The sequence below is a fragment of the Rhinolophus sinicus genome, linkage group LG14 (assembly GCF_036562045.2).
Source record: "Rhinolophus sinicus isolate RSC01 linkage group LG14, ASM3656204v1, whole genome shotgun sequence".
NCBI classification, from domain to species: Eukaryota; Metazoa; Chordata; class Mammalia; order Chiroptera; family Rhinolophidae; genus Rhinolophus; species Rhinolophus sinicus.
The window spans coordinates 53737786-53758369 of NC_133763.1; the positions used below are offsets into that span (position 1 = coordinate 53737786).

At 39.5% G+C, this 20584-nt stretch overlaps 1 protein-coding gene across 4 annotated transcripts in view; it reads right to left on the minus strand.

Moving 5' to 3' along the window:
* The window catches only part of ASH1L (ASH1 like histone lysine methyltransferase), a 142498-nt gene that overhangs the window by 33860 nt on the left and 88054 nt on the right, over positions 1–20584 (minus strand). For 3 of the 4 annotated variants that reach the window (XM_074318857.1, XM_074318858.1, XM_074318856.1), the window contains 3 exons: positions 18487–18588; positions 14513–15254; positions 5953–6132 (listed from right to left, as the gene is read on the minus strand). In XM_074318857.1, coding sequence (XP_074174958.1) covers positions 5953–6132; positions 14513–15254; positions 18487–18588 — 1024 coding nt within the window. The remainder of the gene's footprint in view (positions 1–5952; positions 6133–14512; positions 15255–18486; positions 18589–20584) is intronic. The other variant, XM_074318859.1, reaches the window with a different exon arrangement.

The window sequence follows — 20584 nt, forward strand, 5'->3', positions numbered from 1 at the left end:
CTTAGAAGCATGCTGCTCTCGTAGTAGGAAGCAAACCACAAAAGACATCTTTGTGTATTAATCAATATTGTATATTATAAATGCACATAAAACTGGTCCAATAAACATCCAATTTATGATTCTGAATCAGAAAAATCACTGAACAGATTTATGCAGTAAAATATCCACCTTAGAGGTGGAGACTTCACTACAAAAAGGGACTGTGAAAGTGAAACTGACACCTGGAACCACAGCCATTTTGGGTAAGTTACTGACTCCCTCACAATCCTGTCCCTTTGCAATGCTGATGTCTAGAGAGATGGGAGGCCATGATCTTTGTGAATATGGTAATATGAGAACAAACAAATGTAATCTTGGTGCTTTTGGGTGTGTTGCACTGAAATTCACCCATTACACTTTCCTATGAAGAATACTTCTTTTAAAGCCTGGATTTGCTTGCAAAACTTTTTCTGGAATTAAATATATTTTTCTTTTTATCTTTAGTCTTTTTTAACAAAGATAAGTTTCATTAAGTTTACTTTCTTTTTTATTGTTGGTTGATTAGAAATGACTCATAGGATAAGTTCTAAATACTAATGGATTGGCTGGACATTGTTCATAGTAAATGGTTAAGAAACAACGTGGGAACAGACCCACAGATTAGAACACGGACTTCAGTCACTGTGGTGACACAGGCAGGTCACCAAAGTGTGGCGGGAACACAAAAAACAAATGAAAGCGCCTTCTTAGCAACATGTACTATATTTTCAGTCAATAGCCACTAAAATCCTGACAATTCTACAACCTTTCTTTGTTAGATAGCTAAAGGCAAATCTACTAAAACATTCCAACACAAAACAAAGTCAAGCAGAGAAGACTGCATCGAAGACAAAATGGACAAAGATTAAACGTAGGAAATCACTTGCAAATTCCTAGATATAAACATTACAGACCTAAGATCAAAAAGGCTACCTGTCATAATACCATTCACAAAATTTGCTACCTGTGTTAACAGCTATTCAGATATGAAAACTATGAACTAATTACTAGATACGAAAACTATGAAATAAGAGTCAATGAATGGTATGTTGCAGTTGTTTGTAGGAACAAAATTAGTTGCATTTACACGTGATCTTTAAGATGTAAAACACTGTTCTCAAAATTACTTTCACCTGGATTTAGGAGGCAGAGCCACTTAGGACAGCTATCTTCCAACATACACAAAAATCAACTTGAAATGGATTAAAGACTTGAAAATAAGACCTGAAACCATAAAACTCCTAGAAGAAAACACAGAGGGTTAAGCTCCTTGACATCCATCTTGGTGATGATTTTTTTGGGTTTGACACCACAAGCAAAGGCTACAAAAGCAAAAATAAACAAAAGGGACCACATCAAACTAAAAAGCTACAAACCAAAGGAAACCAACAAGAAAATGAAAAAGCAATCTTACCGATATTTACAAATCATATCTGATAAAGGTTAATAACCAAAATAGATAAAGAACTCATACAACTCAACAGGAAAAAGACAACTTCATCACAAAATGGGCAGGAGATCTGAACAGACATTTGTCCAAAGAGGACACACACATGGCCAACAGGTACATGAAAAGGTGCTCAACGTCATTAATCACCAGGGAAATGCAAACCAAAACCACAGTGAGCTATCACCTCACGCATGTTAGGATGGTTGTCATCAAAAAGACAAGAAATAACAAGGTTGGCGAGGATGTGGAGAAAGGGGAGCCCTCGTGCACTGTTGGTGGGAATGTAAATTGGTGCAGCCACTGTGGAAAATCGTAAGGAGGTTCCCCCCAAAATTAAAAATGTAACTATCATATGACTCAGCACTTCCACTTCTGGGTATTTATGTATCGAAAGGAAACGAACACACTAACTGGAAAAGACGTATGCACCCCCATGTTCATGCAGCATTATTTACAATATAATAAATGTAGTGATATGCTATTCAGTCATTAAAAAGAAAGGAAACCTTGCCATTTGCGACAACAAGGATGGACCTCGAGGGCATTATGCTGGGTGAAATAACTCAGAGAAAGACAAAGACCATATGATCTCACTTATATGTGGAATCTGAAAACAACAAAAACAAAAAAAACCAAACAGAGATACAGAGAACAGACTCTTAGGGGGTAGGAGGTGGGGAAAATGGGCCATGAGAGTCAAAAGAGACAAACTCCCAGGAATAAAACCAGACAGTCACGGGATGCACTGCATCGTGACGACAGTTAATAATACTGTATTGGATATCTGAGAGTTCCTAAGAGTAGATCTTAAAAGTCCTGTCAAGAAAATAAACTTTCCTAGTACGTAAGGCAACAGATGTTAACTACACTGATCGCAGTGATCATTTTGCCATATATACAAATACTGAAACACGCTGCACACCCAAAACTAATATAATGTTGTATTCAACTATACCTAAAAAACAACAACCCTAAAGAAAATTTTAAAAATGATTCAAAAAACACTTTACATGGGTTATTTTTGTTTTCTTGATTAATGACTGAAATAAAGATCAGATAAATGAAATTTTAAGCTGTTTTAGCTAAAAATAATCTGTGTGACTTGAGCAAGTCATTTAACCTTTCATTAGCTTCTGTGTCACCACCTGTCAAGCGCAGCATTAGGCCAAGCAGAGATGAGGGAGGTCTGTGGGGTTTGAGGCCAAGGGTATCCCTGTATTTCCTGCTCCATTATTGCTGTGAACGTAAAACTGCTCTAAAAGATAGTTTATTAATTGAAACAAATACAAAGCCTGAATCTACTTCATACAGGGAGTGGCGTGATGTCAGCATTCATTCTCTCCACACTCCTACATTCAAATTAGACTCAGAGCCTCGACTATTCCTAAAACAATTCAGGGGAAAATGAACCAGGTTCTGGTATTTCATCCTACGTTAACCATCAGATTTTCTGTACGTAAGACAGAAATTTTAATCCTCTGCCCTACAAATCTGTCTCTGAAAAGCAGCAGGAGTCAATGGTAAAACAAGTGGTGTGGCCTTAAGCACTCGACTCCAGAACTGGTTTTAAAGGCAAACACTGTTACGTTTAGGTAAGTTCCTTAACCTTTGTGTGTCAGATTCTTAAGAAGTAGATATAGTAACTACCAGCTTTACCATTTTCCACAGATTTAACATAAAAGTATTCTGAAAATTTAAATGGCATATCAAATGCAAGATGGTACCATGATTTTATTTCCAATGATCTGTACTATTTTGAGGAAATGATAGCTAAGTGCAAACATTATGTATGATACATAATAAATATTATAAAGTACATCTATATTTTATATATGATTCCCATGAAAATAAGTCTGCAAGCTATAAAACTGTAGTTACCCCATTTCCTATAAGAGATTCAGTACTCAAAGTCTAGCCCATAAATCAAAGTAAGTGTATGCGAGTTTCTTATTTTATAAGATTTAGAAGTCAGTATTTGAGAGCTGGGAGAATCTTAAGCTATGAGCTCTATAGTTCAACGGCTTAATTTTATACATCAAGCTTCATTTTCACGATTCCCAGAGAAAGTCATTTGCCCAAAATGTTACGAGTGACGGGCCTCAGAGGAGAGCTGACGGCTCCTGTCAGTCGTGTGAAGTCTTGCATACTGTGCTGTTGACTGTCACACAGCCCCTGAAGCCTGACGGTCCTTCTCTAATTCATCTGATATATGTCTGATACTTAATATCTTCCATTTAGAGAAAACAAAATTTAAATTCTAAAAGTAATACAGCATTTTTCTAACTTCCAGACAAACAGAAAAGCAGAAGTGAGAACCCCACTCCCCATCCCCTGTCCTATAGCCTAGAGGGGTACAGTAGGCACGTAATAACCGCCCCCCCCCACCCCACCCACATTCACATTGCAATCCCCAGCACCTGGGAACATGCAGATGGAATTAAAATTTCTAATTTGTTGATTCTGAGACAGGGAGACCATCCTGGATTATCTGGGTGGGCCCGATGTAATAACAAGGGTCCTTGTAAGTGGAAGAGGGCTGTGAGAGAGGCAGAGTCAGTGAAAACCGAAGTGCAAACAGAGCCAAGGTGGAAGTGATGCAATGTGAGGACTCAACCTGTCACTCCTGGCTTGGAAGACAGAAGGGGCCCCATGCCAAGGGATGTGGGCAGCCAAGGGACATGGGCAGCCTCTTGAAGCTGGACAGGCAAGTCAAAGGATTCTACCCCAGAGCGCCAGAAGGAATGCAGACTTGCCAGAACCTTGATTTTAGCCTGGAGAGACTCTTATCGGACTTCTGACCTCAGGAAGTAGAAAATACATGTGTGTTGCTTTTAACAACGTAAGTAATTTGTTACAGCAGGCACTGAATACTGATCCACAGCTTAACCTCTTTTAATAGTCTGATGACTAATACACTAGACTTTTTTGGTGCCTACATCATTAATGAGAGGTTTTCTGAAACCCAGGAGCACGGGCTGCACCCCTTGTATCTGTCATCTTAGCTACTGACACCGCCACACACCCGGGGATGCAACATTCAACCCAGGACTCCAGCCCTGTCCTTTACTCCCTGCCATCCAATCAGGCTTTAATTCCTTTCAATGTTACTGTGAGAAAAGTGTCAAGACTCCACCCTTTCCAACATCCTGACACTGCTCTCTCCTTAGTTCATGACATTACTTCCATCCTGGAAAACCTCAAGGGCGTCCAGCTTCCCACCGGTCTTCTAATATTTCCTCATCTAATGCATCTTCCATATCGAGACTGTGGTTTTATCTCCATCTAATTTTGATACCATAGTAACCTTGAACTGTGTATTTCACAGCTTCTTTTAAATTAGAGGAAAACAAAAGTCTATCTTTTCAGTCTTGGTGATTTGAGAGGATTTCCTATGATTGGCAGCTGAAACTAAACCTAAGTAATAAAACATTTCCATGATCAAGAAGCAGGAATAGAGTACAAAGAATTTATGTGACATTTAACTCAGTGGCAAATCAATGAAAAATCTTTCAATGCTAATAAAGTTCTGTGATTCACATGTTGACCGAGTCAGATGTGTCTCTAACATTTAACCTTTCCTCTTTCAATTTTACTCTTTCTTGCCTAAATTCAGACCCTCATGACCTGTTAATGGCTAGTGTGAGTTTCTGCCAGTAGGAACGCTCTCACTCAATTCATATTCCACTCTGTTGCCAGACTGACCTTAAAACACAAACTCGTACTTTTCAGTTCCTTTCTCAAAATGCCATTTTTAAGTTCCTGTCACTTAATGGAATAAACACCTTGAGTCAGTGAAGTCCACGGTTTTGGCTATCACTTGTTTATTTCCTACAACAGCACTACATTGTAGAAACACTGAACCTCTGAGTTGTTCTAATATATGAAAAATCTCTGCAACCCAGGACGTGCCTTGGTACGTGCTACTCTCTGAATGGAATACCCTTCTCCACCTTGCGAACTGTTACCGAAGCTCCGAACCTAACCCAACTCGATTCTGTGAGATACTTCTTACTCATGATACAGGTAGTGAGAGCTCTTTGGTGCTTTAAAACTTCTCAATTCGAGTGCTTATCAAGCTATGTTTTCCCAAGGGAATGTGAAGTTTTAAAAGTAAGGAGGATTTTACTCGTCTGGCAAAGTGCTTGGAACACAATTGATGAGCAACGAGCTGCCGAAAATCACCAAGGTCGTTTTAGATACATGCATAATGTCCTTCTTGTTAGTTTTAATGAACAAAAAAGCACCATCTGAATCCAAACTATAGAAATGTAACCTACAAAGACAGAGAAGATAAAGACGGGGAAGATCTACCAGCCCCCAAACCACAGTGTAGTGTCAGGACGACAGAGAACCTGAGGTGTCTGTGATGCGATTCCTACTCGTGTACATTCTACGCATGTTGTTTTGACGGTCAAAGTGTTTTCTCAAACATGGGACAATAACAGGTCTGTAACGGATGTTAGCTGAGAGGTACTATTACTTACTCTGTAGTTTTGTAAACGTCAGAATACAGCCCTGCTTTCTGAAACTTCTTCTTTGGGGGACGTGGGGCCTTCTTTTCTCTTGGGATGAGAGAAAGCACAGGCTGCAAGGTACTTTCAGGTTCGGGAGGTTTGGCTGGGGTTTCAGGAGGACTGGGAATCTCAACTGCTGCTTCAGTAAAGCTACAAAGAGAAGTTTAAAGATAATTTCATGGTGAAAAAAATAATTTCCTACAAATGACTGTCTATTTATAAAAACATAACAGCAATTAAAGAAAGAGATACGGAGACTGCCTCATCTGGCCATGCTGGAGTAACCGATAGCAGACTTGTCCTACTGACAGAAACTAACAGAAAACTACGAGAAACAACTGTAAAACTACAGGGAACCATTGTAACCTGGTATAAACCTGGAAACCACTGTAAACCTGGAAAGTGTACGAAACAATTATTATATCAGACACTGGACTACAGTGCAGCACTGTGACCCCCCGAGAAAACAGAAAGAAAAAAGAGAGAAGAGTCCTGCAACCACTTTTCCTTTATGAGCAGGATGGTGGTAGAGCAGCAGAACCAAAGCAGAGAGAACGCCCAACTTGATGAGCTGAAAAGAGAGCGAGACCAGAGTATGTGCAGAGAGGCTGGGGCGGCGGGAGCCCGTGGGGCAGAGCACGGCAGCGCAGAAAGCTGTGCAGGAAACAAACTCTAGAGATCTACGTGTGCGTGTCCCTCAGGACACTGCGCCTGTGCAGGGGCAGTTCCTAAGGCTGCACGAAGAATGACCACAGCACTATCGCCTGAACAACTCCCAGAGCTCAGACATGATGGGAGATACTCGGGGCCCACTGGGCAGAACGGACAGACACTGTCCAACACGGGGGGAGGGTAATAGTATCCATTTCTGTAGGGCTGGACTATGGGCCAGCTCTTACGAGTTTAAAAACAATCTTCAAAAGAATCCATGCCGATCGCAAGTAACTTCACTGCCTACCAAAGTAAACTCAACAGTGGGAAAAGAACAAACACCAGACACACAATAATGAAGCATTCACAATGTAACAAAAATTCATAATGAAAGAAAGAATTTCAAGAGTAATGGTCAAAAAATTTCCAAATTTGATAAAAATATAAATTTAAAGTTCTAAGAAGCTCAGCAAGCCATAAACAATGTAAACTCAAATAAAACAAGTAAGGTGGTATCATAATAAACTTGCTGAAAACTATCTGATAAAGAAAATAAAGGGCCAGAGAAAAAAATACCCAATCTACACAAAAGTACAAAAATAAGAATGAGTGTAGACTTCACGTTGGAAACAACGCAAGCCAGAAGGCAATGATATAAATTGTAAGTGCCAGAAGGGAGAGGAAAACACCTGCCGAAATAATTCTAAATGAATCAAAAACATCTTTAAAAATTAAGGTGATTCCAGTTCTAGGCAAAGATGGAATAGACATGTCTACTTATCCTCCCACTAAGTACAACTGAAAACCCTGGAAATTATACATCAAATAAACATACGCAAACAGACTGGCTGGGGACCGTGGGACCTGAGCAGGGGATTTCCTAGATTTTCTTTTTGCCTCACATTTAGTGGTGAGAGACATACAATTTCCCTAATATCAAGGACAGAGCAAACGTCTGCTCTCATCACTTACATTCAGCATCACAGTCAAAGTCCCTGCCTGTGCAAAAATGCGAGATAAAAAAAAACACCTTGAAGTGTTGAGTCCTCCACTTTTGTTCTTTTTCAAGATTGTTTTGGCTATGTGGCGTCCCTTGAAATTCCTTATGAATTTTAGGATGGATTTTTCTATTTCTGCAGAAAACGACACTGAGATTTTGGTGGGAATGACACTCATTCTCCAGACGGCTCTGGGTAGGTAGCACTGATATCTTAATGCACAGCCACAAGGCTTTTCCATTGATCTGTGTTCTTTAATCTTGTCCCACGGCTTGAAGTTTTCAATGTGTAAGTCTCCTGCCTTCTTAAGTTTATCAAGTATTATATTCTTTTTCGATGTTACTGTAAATGGAATTTTCTTAATTTCCTTTTTGGAAAGTTGTTAGTGTAGAGAAATGCAACTGATTTTTGTATGGTGATTCTGTATTCTCAACTTTGCTAAATCCGTTTAGTAGCTTAAACAATTTTTTCTGTGGAATCTTTAGGGTTTTCCAAATCTAAGACGTGGCATCTGGACACAGAGCTAATTTTACTTTTTCCTTTGCAGCTTGGATGCCTTTTACTTCTTTTTCTTGCCTAATTGTTCTGGTTAGGAATTTAAACACTCTTGAACTGAAGTGGCAAAAGTGGGCATCTTTGCCTTGTTGGGGGAGAAGCTCTGTCTCTCACCCGAGTTTGGGGTTTCACATGTGGTCTTTGTTATGTTGAGGTAGTTTCTATTTCTAGCTTCCCGAGAGGTTTTGTCATCGTTCTGCCCAATTCATTTTCTGCATGTATTGATATGATCATGACTTTTCTTTAGCCTGCTGTGCTAGATTACATTAACTGACATTTGCATATTGAACAAGTCTTACATAACTGGGATAAATTTTACTTGATCATGGAATCTATTTATTATCTATTTACTCATTTATCACCTTTTTATTGTCTTCCGTACCAGCCAAATTCACTTCTACGTCTTCACCTTATCTTTCTTTCTTCTTCAATCAAAAATGTTTGCTGTTTTCCTGAATATACATATATAATATATACACATACACATACGTGTGTGTGTGTGTGTGTGTGTGTGTGTGTGTATTTTCCCTCCCACCAACGGCCACGGGTTTCCAAGTGCTACCCACACAGATCAGAATCACCCTGCGGGCATATAAGAAACGCAGATGCCTCCTCATAGAATTTTAAAACTTTCCACCGCGGTCTGGGACGGACATCTTCCTCACCTTGCCGGTCCCTGACACCCCACAGTGGGGGCTCTTTGTAAGAGTCTTTCTCATTTACTCACCTCCTGCCGCCCTAGGCTGGGTTGATCCCCTCTCTCCCTCTCTCTCATCTTACAGCCCAACCCCTCACTCCATTAAGGTTCCAAAGCCCAGCTCGGGGTCACCATGGTTTCCATACCCCAAGTGGATATCAACCTAACGGCTTTAAGACTGAATTTTTCAGGAAAGAAGAGGTATGGCATTTTAAAATACGGTTTATGATATATTCATCTACACCAATACTTTGCTTAGTTTCTGTGTTTTTCTAAAAAAAAAAAAAAAAATAGTATCCGCTACTATATCATTTTTAGGAACTTGTTTCTTTCATTTAGTATTATGTTTCTAAGATTCATCCACAATTATTACATGTCAGCTGTAATTCATTAATTTGTATTACCATGTTATATTCCACTGTGTGAAAAACTACAATATACTTATTTCCGTTAATCTGGGATATTTCCAGTTGCTATGTATTATAACCAGTCTTGCCACTACTTTTTCAAAAAGTGTTTTCTGGTGCCCGTTGGCCAAGAGTTTTCCTAAATTACTTAAAAGGGAATTGCTAGGTTATGCAGGCTAGATTACGGTGTTGCTGTTATACATGCTGAGCACCAAAACTGTACACATTATATGGTATACATTTCCTCTGCTTGTAGCAAGTCTTCATGTTTATCATAATATATGATGAACAGAAATTCTTAGTTTTAATATAATCCAGTCCATCAATCTTTACCCGTATGGTTATTGCTTTTGATGCCTTGTTTATGAAATCCTTTCTAACAAGGTCAGGAAGCTTCTCTCCTTCCAAAACTCTAACAGTTTAAAGTTTTGCTTTTTAGGTTTATGTATTTCATCAGCTGGGAATTAACTTTTGTGTATGGGGTAAGGCCGAACCCAGTTTCACTCCCATTCCTTCCTACCAATACCAGCTTCGGGGGCACAATTTATTGACTTGATTTCTTTCCCTATCGACACAGTGTCAGCTCTGTCACGTACGGAGCTTGTACGCGCGCAGGGGTCTCTTTCTCTTACCCACACACTTCCACACGAGCTTAATATGCCACAGCTTGAAATTAAGTCTTGGGGCAAATCCACTGCTTTATTCAGTAATTCCACTCCTAGGCATGTACCTTAGAGAAATGAGTGCCCATACCCACCAGTGGACATTAGAGGAACAGAGAGAGCAGCAGTTTTGGATAACAGCCTCAAACTGGAAATAACTCAACAGTAAAATGGAAAAACGGTATTATAGACAAATAATGGCTTACTACACGGTAACAAAAAGGAGGTAACTACAGCAACATGCAACAACAAAAACTGTTTAATGTGAGTATGTTGAGCAAAAATGGTGAGACACAAAAGCACGTCTTGTATAACTTTCCCAATGAAATTCAGGGAGTCAGGAGCAATTTTCTTTCACCTCCCCCACAGGTGGGTCATGACCCCCAATACCTGTTGGCTGCTCTCCCCCATAGAGGGATGAGCCAGCTGAACAGCCAACACCAAGTATCAGCAGATTTGCTTCAGCCTGGGTGTTTCATGGTTTCTAGTAGATCACTGTCATCCCTGGGCCACAAGGGTCAGCCTCAGAATCACGGAAGTCACTAATATTAATATGAATATGAAGCAAGGGCCTTTCTAAAGCAGATTCAGGGTTTCATTGTTTCAGAGCATTTTGGTGTTAAATTAATAAGTAATGAGAAGTACGCCCAAAGTACCAAAGTATGCAAGTCAGCCTCTGCTCTTAAGTTGACAACTTGAGCTTTTTATTGTTATAATTATTCAAGTCTACAGACAGAAAACCATGAAGTTCAGGGAGGATAAACTAAACTCTACTGCCTCCAGCTACACGCTTCAATGGTATGCAAGGTAAAGATATGGTTACCTTCAAACCCAGGAGACGGGCTAGTGGAAAGGCAGCGGCTTAGGACAGGAAGGACCTCGGGACACCAGCGCTGTTCTATATGGTCACCTGTCCTGTGTCTCCATGGGTGTCAACGTCAAGATTTAACCCGATTACTGACATTTACATACTTTCGGTATGTGCCCCCCTATCCCCGGAGCCTCTAATGTGCAGTAATGAGCCTGCAATGATCTTTTTCTTTCAAGTACGGTAGAACTTTCTTTTAAACTGTCTGGTCCTCATGCTTTCTATGTGGCAAGATTTTAAATTACAGATTAAGTCACCTAAGAGGAGTGCTCAGGCCATGTCTTCCAGAGCAGGCTTTTTTCAGAAATGCACACATTTCAATTGAGTTTTCCAATTTGTTGCTCCAGAAGTTCTTCCAGTAGTCACTTTGTAACATCTCACATATAGCTCTCCTTCTTAGTCCTAATTTTATTATTCCCTTTCTCTCTTTATTGATTAACCTTACCAGGACTTCGTATATCTTATTAGTTTTCAATGAACTCACTTTGGTCTTCAGTGATTCTCTACTGTACCGCAGCTTTATTTCGTTAATGTATATGTTTTATACCCTTTCTTTACCATTTTGAGGCTTATTCTCTGGTTTTACTAATTTCTTCATTGGACTCTTAGTTCATAAATTTTCAGCATTTTAAAAAATAATACAAGCATTAAAGCCTATTGATCTTGCCCCAGGTACCTCTTTAGATCCAACCGATAAGCTTTACTACAGAGCACAGTATTCAGTTCTAAATATTACTAATATTTTTAGTATGATTTTATTTTTTACACAAGTTTAAAAAATTTATCTTTCTCCCTTTTAGAAGCAGAATTTGAACCCAGATTTTTCTGAGTCTAGAGGTCAGCTCACAGGCATTACCCCACATAAGCGTTATGCCCATCTGGACTCATCTGATACCCTATTGCTCTAATTCACTGTGTTCTGGCCACAACAGCTTTCACCTCCCTCAACCTCCCATGCATTTGCACACTTGTCTGCCTATAATGTTTGCTCTAGCCTTGTTCCTTCAAAGAACCGATGATGTCTATTCTTCAGATTTCAGCTTCATCACTACTTCTACAAGGGAAAGAAGTCAATTACCTATCTCTGTGGTTCCCCTCATAACCCTACATAACTCTTCCTATTAGCACTGAGACTCTGAGATCCATGACGCTCGGGAGCGTATCGAGATGTGCTCACATTTTATCTGTCCTCAGCACATGGACTAATTCTGCAATGATTACTTACTGAATAAGTAAATGAACAAACTCCTACTACATAACAAGTACGAGAGTAGGTTCCAGTGAGAGAAAGGTGAAATACTTGCTGTCTTTGGGAACTCACTGTGTCATGTCCTTTCCTGTACAATCTCTTAAGGGCAGAAACTGTGAAACTGTATCTTTCTCTTCATAATCTCTTCAAATTTCAGAATATAATTTTGTTGAAAATAAGTGTTTCATATTGCTGACTGTGTATGACACTAGAATTTACTGGCACAGAAAGGCTTATCTGAAATAAAGCCTTTTCCCTTCAAAGCACATTTTTAAGGTGACCCTTTCTGAAGTGAATGATTAAGATGTCACAAACTGTCACTTTCTTACTACAGTAAAGGCAGAAATCATTCTCTTTGTAGGCATTTTAAAGCCTCAGTAACTAAAATGGAGTAACAGATACCAAAACAGACTGATGGGAAGAGAATATAAGAATATAAAAGAAAGACTCTGAGACCCAAAGATGTATAAGAATTTAGTACACAATAAAGGTATTGTTTCAAATAAGTAGGGAAAGGATAAATTAATAAATAGTGGCAAGTCACCATTCAAAAATTCAAAAATATTATATCTCTTTTTAAATTAAATCTTTTTTTGCTTTTCCAAAAAACCAAACCAAACCAAAACAAAGAAACCCTTTACTAAAGTCCACTGACAACAGAAACAACGACACCCAGCACAAGAAGGGTCATGCTCACTCCCAAATCTGCAACTTCGACTAATGACCAGCCGTAAGCACGGCACTAACTCATACCTTATATGAAAGTAAATTTCAACTGATTTGAAGTCCTACATGTAAAAAAGTAATGTGCAATCCATTGAAGGAGAATAACTAAATAAATGATAATATATTCTTAGCACTGAATAAGATAATTCTGTATGTTCCGATGACAAGATCTCCAAGATACATGAAGATAAAAAGTTAAGTTACCAAATTAAGTTTAGTATGTTACCAATTACATAAAACAACAGCTTTGCACATATATGGATTAGTAAATGCATAAGAAAGGTATCAAAGGATACACAACATACTCATTTAACAGTTTTACTCCTGAGAAAGACAGGATTTGCGAGGAAATGAGGCCATGTGAAAAGAGACTTAACTTTTGAATCAGTAAAGCTCTAGTTTCACTGACTTATTTACAAGCATGTATTACTCATGAAAAATTTAAATCCCATATATTCGCTAGGATAAAAAGTATTTTTTTATAGATGTATGCACAGAGTGATGTGAAAAACCTCTCTATTTAGGATTCATCAAGGCAGATGACAGAGAAAAAGGCTGACAGAAAACATAAACAAAATCAAATGTCAAACAACAAACATGAAGGGTTAATATTCTTACTATATATAATGAGCACTTAAAAATAGGTAAGATAAATACTAATCTCCTCCAATACGCAAAAAGTACAAACTGAAACAAGTAGGAAGTAACATTTAGGAAGTACATTTCACTTCTGTCAAATTGATAAAGATTAAAAAAGAGATAATTTCCAGGGCAGATAAGGGTGGGGCAAGTAGTCCACAACTATTACTGCATAATGTTAGTAAAAGTATCAACAGGTGTGGCTATCAAGAGGTCGATCTGATAATCTGTATCAATTTGACAATATTATGTTAAAAGGTTGAAAATGCGTCTAGCAGGTTTAAGTTCTCTAATTGTGAGCTAGGGGTGCAATTAAGTGACACCAAGCATGCTGTATTTAGTAAAGCTAACGCCATCTCAAATGGTGAATATTGTATTGACTCATTTAAAAATATCAAATAAACCTCCAGGGAAAGAACCTGGTTGGATACCTAACAAAAGGATTAAATGTTTTGTTTTACTTTCTGCTTTATACCTTTTAGAAAAAAGTAAAAAATATGAAAAGGACACTAGGAATAAAATAAATCTAACATGTAGGAAGACTTAAAAATGTATTTGACGGGGTGGCTGGTTAGCTCAGCTGAGTAGAGCATGGTGCTTTTAACAACAAGGTTGCCAGTTCGATCCCCACATGGGCCGGCTGCTGTGAGCTGCCTCTAGATTGAAACAACTACTTGACTGGGAGCTGATGGGTCCTGAAGAAACTTAAAATAATAAAAGTTAAAAAAATAGAAAGTCTTTGATGTCAGGATGAAAAGGTGAGAGCACAGTGAAGGTAAGACAGATGGTGCGAGAGTAACAGTAACCCCGCCCACACAGCTATAGCTACTGGAAAGGATCCGTGACCTCTCCGGGCCTTGATTTCCTCCTCTGCAAAGTGAGGGCTCTGAACTGGACTGCTGCATCCGCTTTGCTTCATAATTATTTATGCTTTTGGAAAGCCATGAATAAGAACACTCTGACAGAGGACAGATCCTACCTAACGCAAGGCTCTAAGATGAAGTAAATTATTAGCGGCACAGGTATGTTACACCTGTACAAAAGCTAGTCTCCCCTACTCACATAAACAAGGACTTACCTTTTAGTATTCTCTTGTTCTTCTTGCTCAGGGAATGGCTTCTGCTTTTTCTTGGTCTGTTCTTCCAACAGCCAACTTTTCCTCTTCAGGCCCTTCTTGTGCTCTGGATTCAGGCTTACGCTCTGAACGACAGCTTCAATGACGTCTGTGACCGTGTCAGGGCCGAGGGGGAGTGCTGCTCCCTCTTCACCCTCAGTCAGTTCTGGGCTGACAAACTGGGCAGCCTGGAATGCTTGCATTGATACCACAGCCTGGAGGGGACACTTCCGAGGTCGACCTGGTCTGCGTTTCACAAAGTTATTTCCTGTCCTGGCCTGTCTTTGAAGTTTTTTGGCTTTTAAAATTTTATTGACATGGTCCAGGTTTTTCTTAGTGGCCAGGATTTTGTCATAATTGCACATTTTCCGAGCTTGGCGCTGCATGGCTTCCACTACACTTCTCTTGATATGATGGGGGGAGCAGCTGCTTGGCAACTTCTCAGACAGGAGGGAGATGCCATTACCGCAGGGGTCAGTGGGGACCGCGGGCACGAGAAGGCTGTCTGCTTTCCCCAGGGGCCGCTCCTTGCTGTGGCTGAGGCCTGGGCTGGAGGCAGGCGGCACCGAGGCAGATGCCACCACGGCGTCCATGTTTCTCTCCAGGGCCTCTTGGTCCTCCCGTTGTGCCACCCGCTGCAGCAGACTGTCCACAGCGTCGTCCCCAGACGCAGCCAGTCTTGGACTTCGAGAGGGAACGCCGTTCACTGATAAGACAAATCACACAGAGATAAAAATTGAACACAGCTAGTTATTTATAAAAATAACTTTTTACACAGGATTAAAAGTCAAGGGATATTGCTCTATTTTTCATAGCAAGATTAAATAAATATCATAATACCATAGGCATCTGTCTTTCACAGGTAAGTTGGTAGTTTACCTTTCTGAATAAGGTACATTACAGTAACCATAATACAGTCAAAATTGGTCCATATTTCCCTAATAATATGTGGATTAAAAAAACAATTCCTACTCTCTGAGATGAGGAACAGAATGAAATAAGAGTTTACTTCTTCAAAAATGAATGTCCAGTTCAAGTACTTGACAGTCAAATCAATCTTGGATCTTGGCTAGAGACCTAAACTTTAAATATAGATGTTTGTCTAGTTCAGTGCTTTTCCTAACAGTAACGGCAAAGGAATGAAAGTGAAACTTTCTTCTTGGGGAGAGCTTTAAAATTAGAATAGAAAACATCTGTATAAACTAGTTTAGAAAGAATATGTTTCTAGTAAAATTAGAAAATAAGTGGTCTTAGATAAACCTTGTTATCCTAGTGGCCCAATGATCTGGTAATCTTTGTTTCTTCCGAAACCACTCAGCAACTTTTTATGACTGTAATCCACGTGGGAAATACTGAATTTCCTCTGGGCAAGCTATGCTAGTTTCACAATATTATAAATAGGCCAAATAGATCAAAATAGGCCACTTCTCAAGATGCCTAGTTTACTACTAATGATCATAGGGTCCACTTTTCCAAAGGTAGCGGATTTCTTATCTCTGTGACTAAAGCAGGAACTACTCTCGAGACTCCTTTACAACATTCTGGATTCCAATCTCATCAGACTACAATGGAATTTGTTTTTCAAATTACCAATAACTTCCTTCAAATAATATCCAATAGTCTTGTTTAAATTCAGTGTTTTTTAAAGTTTCAAACTTCAGCTATATTTTACATCACTATTCTTGAAAATCCTGCCTCCTTTGTTTCTATAATACACTTTATCTTCCAATTACTTGCAACTCCATTTAATGTAACTGTAGAAATCCCTCAGCTCTAATTCAACTTTTCTTTTTTCCTAATCCTTTTGGCTAGTTATCTGCCCCACCTCCACCAGGAACCAGCATAAGCTTTCAGTGATTTCGCTATGTTTTCTGTTTATTTCTGCTCTTTTCTTCCTTCTAATTCGGGCTTAGCTTACTCTTCTTTTTTCTAGTTGCCTAACGGTGAGGTCTTGGGCTACTGATTTACAGACCTTTCTTGTTTAATAATGTAACTCTTTGAAGATCAAAATACAGCACTAGCTATATCCCATAAATTTGTATACATTTTGTTATTCACTTTAAAATATTTTCGAATTTTGTTTGTGAATTTCCTCTGACTTACGGGCTTTTTAGAAGTGTGTTGTTAAATTTCCAAATATTTGGAGAATTCAAGATATCCTGTGTTACTGAATTCTAATTGAATTCCACTGTGTTCTTACAATATACTCTGTATGATTTCAATCTCTGAGTTTATTGAGATGTTTTATGGCCCAAAATGATGGTATCTTGGTATAATTCTACATGCACTTCAAAACAACATGAGAAAAAGGTGCTTTATATTTGTCTAGTTAATGAAAATTTCTGGAACTCTTCATTCCTTTGGTAAATCCATTTCCATCTAGTATGACTTCCTTTCTGCTTGAAGAATTTTTCTGCTGCTGTAGGCCCACGGGCAATACATTCTTTAAACTTGTTTGTCTGATAATGTTTATTTTGCCTTTATATATGTATTTTTGAATGAAAGATAATCTATTTTATTTATTTGTTTTTTTCAATTACAGTTGACACCCGACCTCTTTACATTTGACAGTAAGAGGCTTCTAAGACATGTACTCTCTGATTTTCCTATTTAAAACTTTATTTAGAATCTTTATGTCATTCACTGACATCTTTTCTTCCAGTTCCTTCTCAAATGCTAATGCTTCTTAAATCTCCATTCCTGTCATCTTCTCAATTTACACTTTCTCCCTGGGCAATCTCATTCACTGTCAGACTCAAGTTTATAATATGCGACTAGACCCGTGTCTCTGCCATGTGCCTCAAATTACAAACCACTGCTTCCAAATGGCTATCCAACATCTCTACCTCAATAGCCCAAAGACAGTTCACATGTAACATATCCAAACCTGAAGCCGTTATCTACTGTCTTTATGCATTTGTTCTCCCCACTCCGTTCTCCACAATGTAATGTTTCAGTCTTTTCCTAAAATGCATGAGGTAGATTATTACTGTTCATAAATATTTGCTGCTCCTTCCTCGGTACGATTATACTTCCCACACCTCTCTGATGTAAGACTTAACCTTGTGACTTTCTCTGGCATTGAAATGTGACAAGTAACATGTTACTGGGGCAGAAATTTTAAGAGTCAGTCAGTGCTTTACTATGGCCCTTAACCCTTTTCCACAAGACAAGCAGCGTCCCAGACAGAGGCTGCTGTCAGACGGGGTCCTGCAGAGAAGGACACAAGGCACAGGCCAGGACGGCCACACAGCACGAACAAAACCCACATCTCTGGTGTTTTACGCCACGGACGCCACGGAAATTCAGCCTATTCTGACTGATACAAAATATCAAACAATTTTTATATTCCCTGTTCAAATTCCTTCATGGCTCCCAACTGCTTCGCTTCAAATGAAAAACAAAACCAAACACCCCAACCAACCTACTGCAGCACATGCGAATACACGCCACAGCCCCTCATTACTCTGACAGCTTCATCTCCAACCCGCATCATACGCCGTTTGGACACTCGAGGAGCAAAAGCTGCGTTGCGCTACTGTATACTTCTGTGCCTTTCTCAGACATGCTGCTGTCACTGTGTCAGATACATTCTCACCCCTTACTTTGTCCTCTCCACCATGGTTTTCAGTCCTCCTTTGACTGCAGGCACCCACTGGGGGGTCTGGGAACAGAACCCCGCAGGTGAGGGAGGACTACTCCACGTCTAGCTGGACACAGAGGGGCACCCAGGGGAGACTGTTACATTGTTTCAAGGTCCATCACTAGTGGTTCTCACATCCCAGAACCACTTGTGTTTTCTCCTACAATGTATGGTGTACGTCACTATGTAACACGTTTCCCTTCACGTTGCAGGTCTACAGTATTAGGCTGTAATTCTGTTCATAAGTAACAGATGGGACGTTATCTCCAATGGCTGGTGAATCGACAGCACTTGCCTGTTGAAGAAGTGCTCTCAGATGAAGACCGCTTCCGGGTTGGGCTGCAGTTTGTGCTTTCTGACGCTCGCTGGGAAGACTTATCTGAGGTTGGCTGGGAACCTGGAAAGACAGGAAGAGACAGACATCATAGGAAAATCCCAGTCTAAAAAGACTGTTAAGCCATTCTGTGTGTAATCATTCAATTGGTGCTACTGCTATTCCCTGAAATAACAGGACTTTGAAGGCAGCAGGAAGGGGACAGTGAACAGTGGACACGCCACACTGGACACACCGACAGAATGCCACAGGTCTCAGACACATGATTTCTCCCGTGACAGTACCAGCGGGAAACTAGTTTGAGTGGAAGAATGAAGAGAACGAATGATTCTGTTTCTATGTATTAGGTTGGTGTAAAAAAAATTGAGGTTTAAAAGATTAAAAATAATGCAAAAACCGCAATCACTTTTGCACCAACCTAATATTACCATTATGAAACATGTAATTGAGATGTTTATTGATAAAAATCACTAACAAAAGTTTAATTAAATCTGTTCCTGATTATTGATTCAAATTTATCACACAAATTTGACAAAACTTACAAAGCAATTAATTAGAAATGACTGATGTGAAAAAAGCAGGTCCAACCTGAGCATTTTATTCAACAGAATCAGAGATGAAAGTTAAAGAGCTGGACCTAAAATCTACATATCCCAGATAATCCACAGAGGTCATTTTCATAGCCTGTTTTTCCTCTATAGCATATTGACTAATTAACCCAAGGACTATAATAAACTTCCTTTAAAGCTGTACACTTAAGGTTCTTTGGTTATTACATAAAAGCTCATGAAGAAAAAGAAAGTCAATGTCCTTTCGGCAAGTCTTGTACTTTTACCAAAACCCCAAATTAATGCAGCATAATTTAACACATCTACTCAAGAGAAAAGTATGTCATTCAGGAAAGATTATTTTCCTGAATAAAATATACTTGGTTCTGGTACTGGATTCCTCATGACTGAAAAAGCCAGCTGTTGGGGTGGCCAGTTAGCTCAGTGGGTTAGAGTGTGGTGCTGGTAGCACCAAGGTTGCCGATTCGATCCCTGCATGGGTCACTGTGAGCTGCGCCCTCCTTAAAAAATAAAGAGAGAGAGAGAGAGAGAGAGAGAGAGAGAAACGCCAGCTGTTGAGAATACACAACGACTGTCCATTTCATGTTTGTCAGAAAACTACTAGCACTCTGAAATGTTCACTTTTAACTTGAAAAACATTACAAATAAAAAGCCTGACATATAACTGGAGGCACAAAAGGTACAAGAAGTCAAATACTTAAAGATGTGATTTTGTAAGATCTCCTCTAAATGAGTTAACTGCTTACTGCAGAAGTGACTCACTCACCGACAGACAATCTGGGGACAGAAGAACTGAATGGAGCTAAGCTACTGTCTCCCTTGCTCTAAGACAGACACTACACCACGGGCTTTGTTTGAATCGCTTACGATCTTAAATCACACCACTGTCAATCCTTGAAGCAGGCTCTTTTCGCACCACTCAGGAAGGTAGAAGACTATGCGTTGCCATTCAAGAGTAACAAGCTGGATTCTGGGAAACTGGTGCTGTGATAGTTCATCCTACTTCTGAAACCCAGTGATGACCACTGTCAGATCTAATCAAGAAGCAAGAAGGTCTAGTATTGCATCTTAAAAACAGACACAAAGGGATTTTAAAACAGTACAATAAATCCCCCCAGAGTATGGCTCAGAAAAGATTTCCATTAAAGAGCTAAATTCCACGACAAAGTAAGAAGTAAAAGCCCAGGCATTAATGAAGACGTAACTTTAAGTATTAATACTGAAAAATTCACATACCGGACAGATAATTATTTCCTACTCAGACACACAACCAAGACAGAAGACAACAGTGGCCAAGAAGCTTGAGACCTTGAACTCTCTGTCACTACTCTGCTGCTGCCTGGGCAAACAATCTTAGGTCAAGTGCTAGGAAGAAGGGTTGGACAGCGCCTTCTACAGCATTCTCTCTCAGTCATAAACTGTCACGGATGGAACAGTTTCAGTGCGTGGGCCTATGCCGGGCACTGCAGAGGTGGCGAGACGTAAGACGC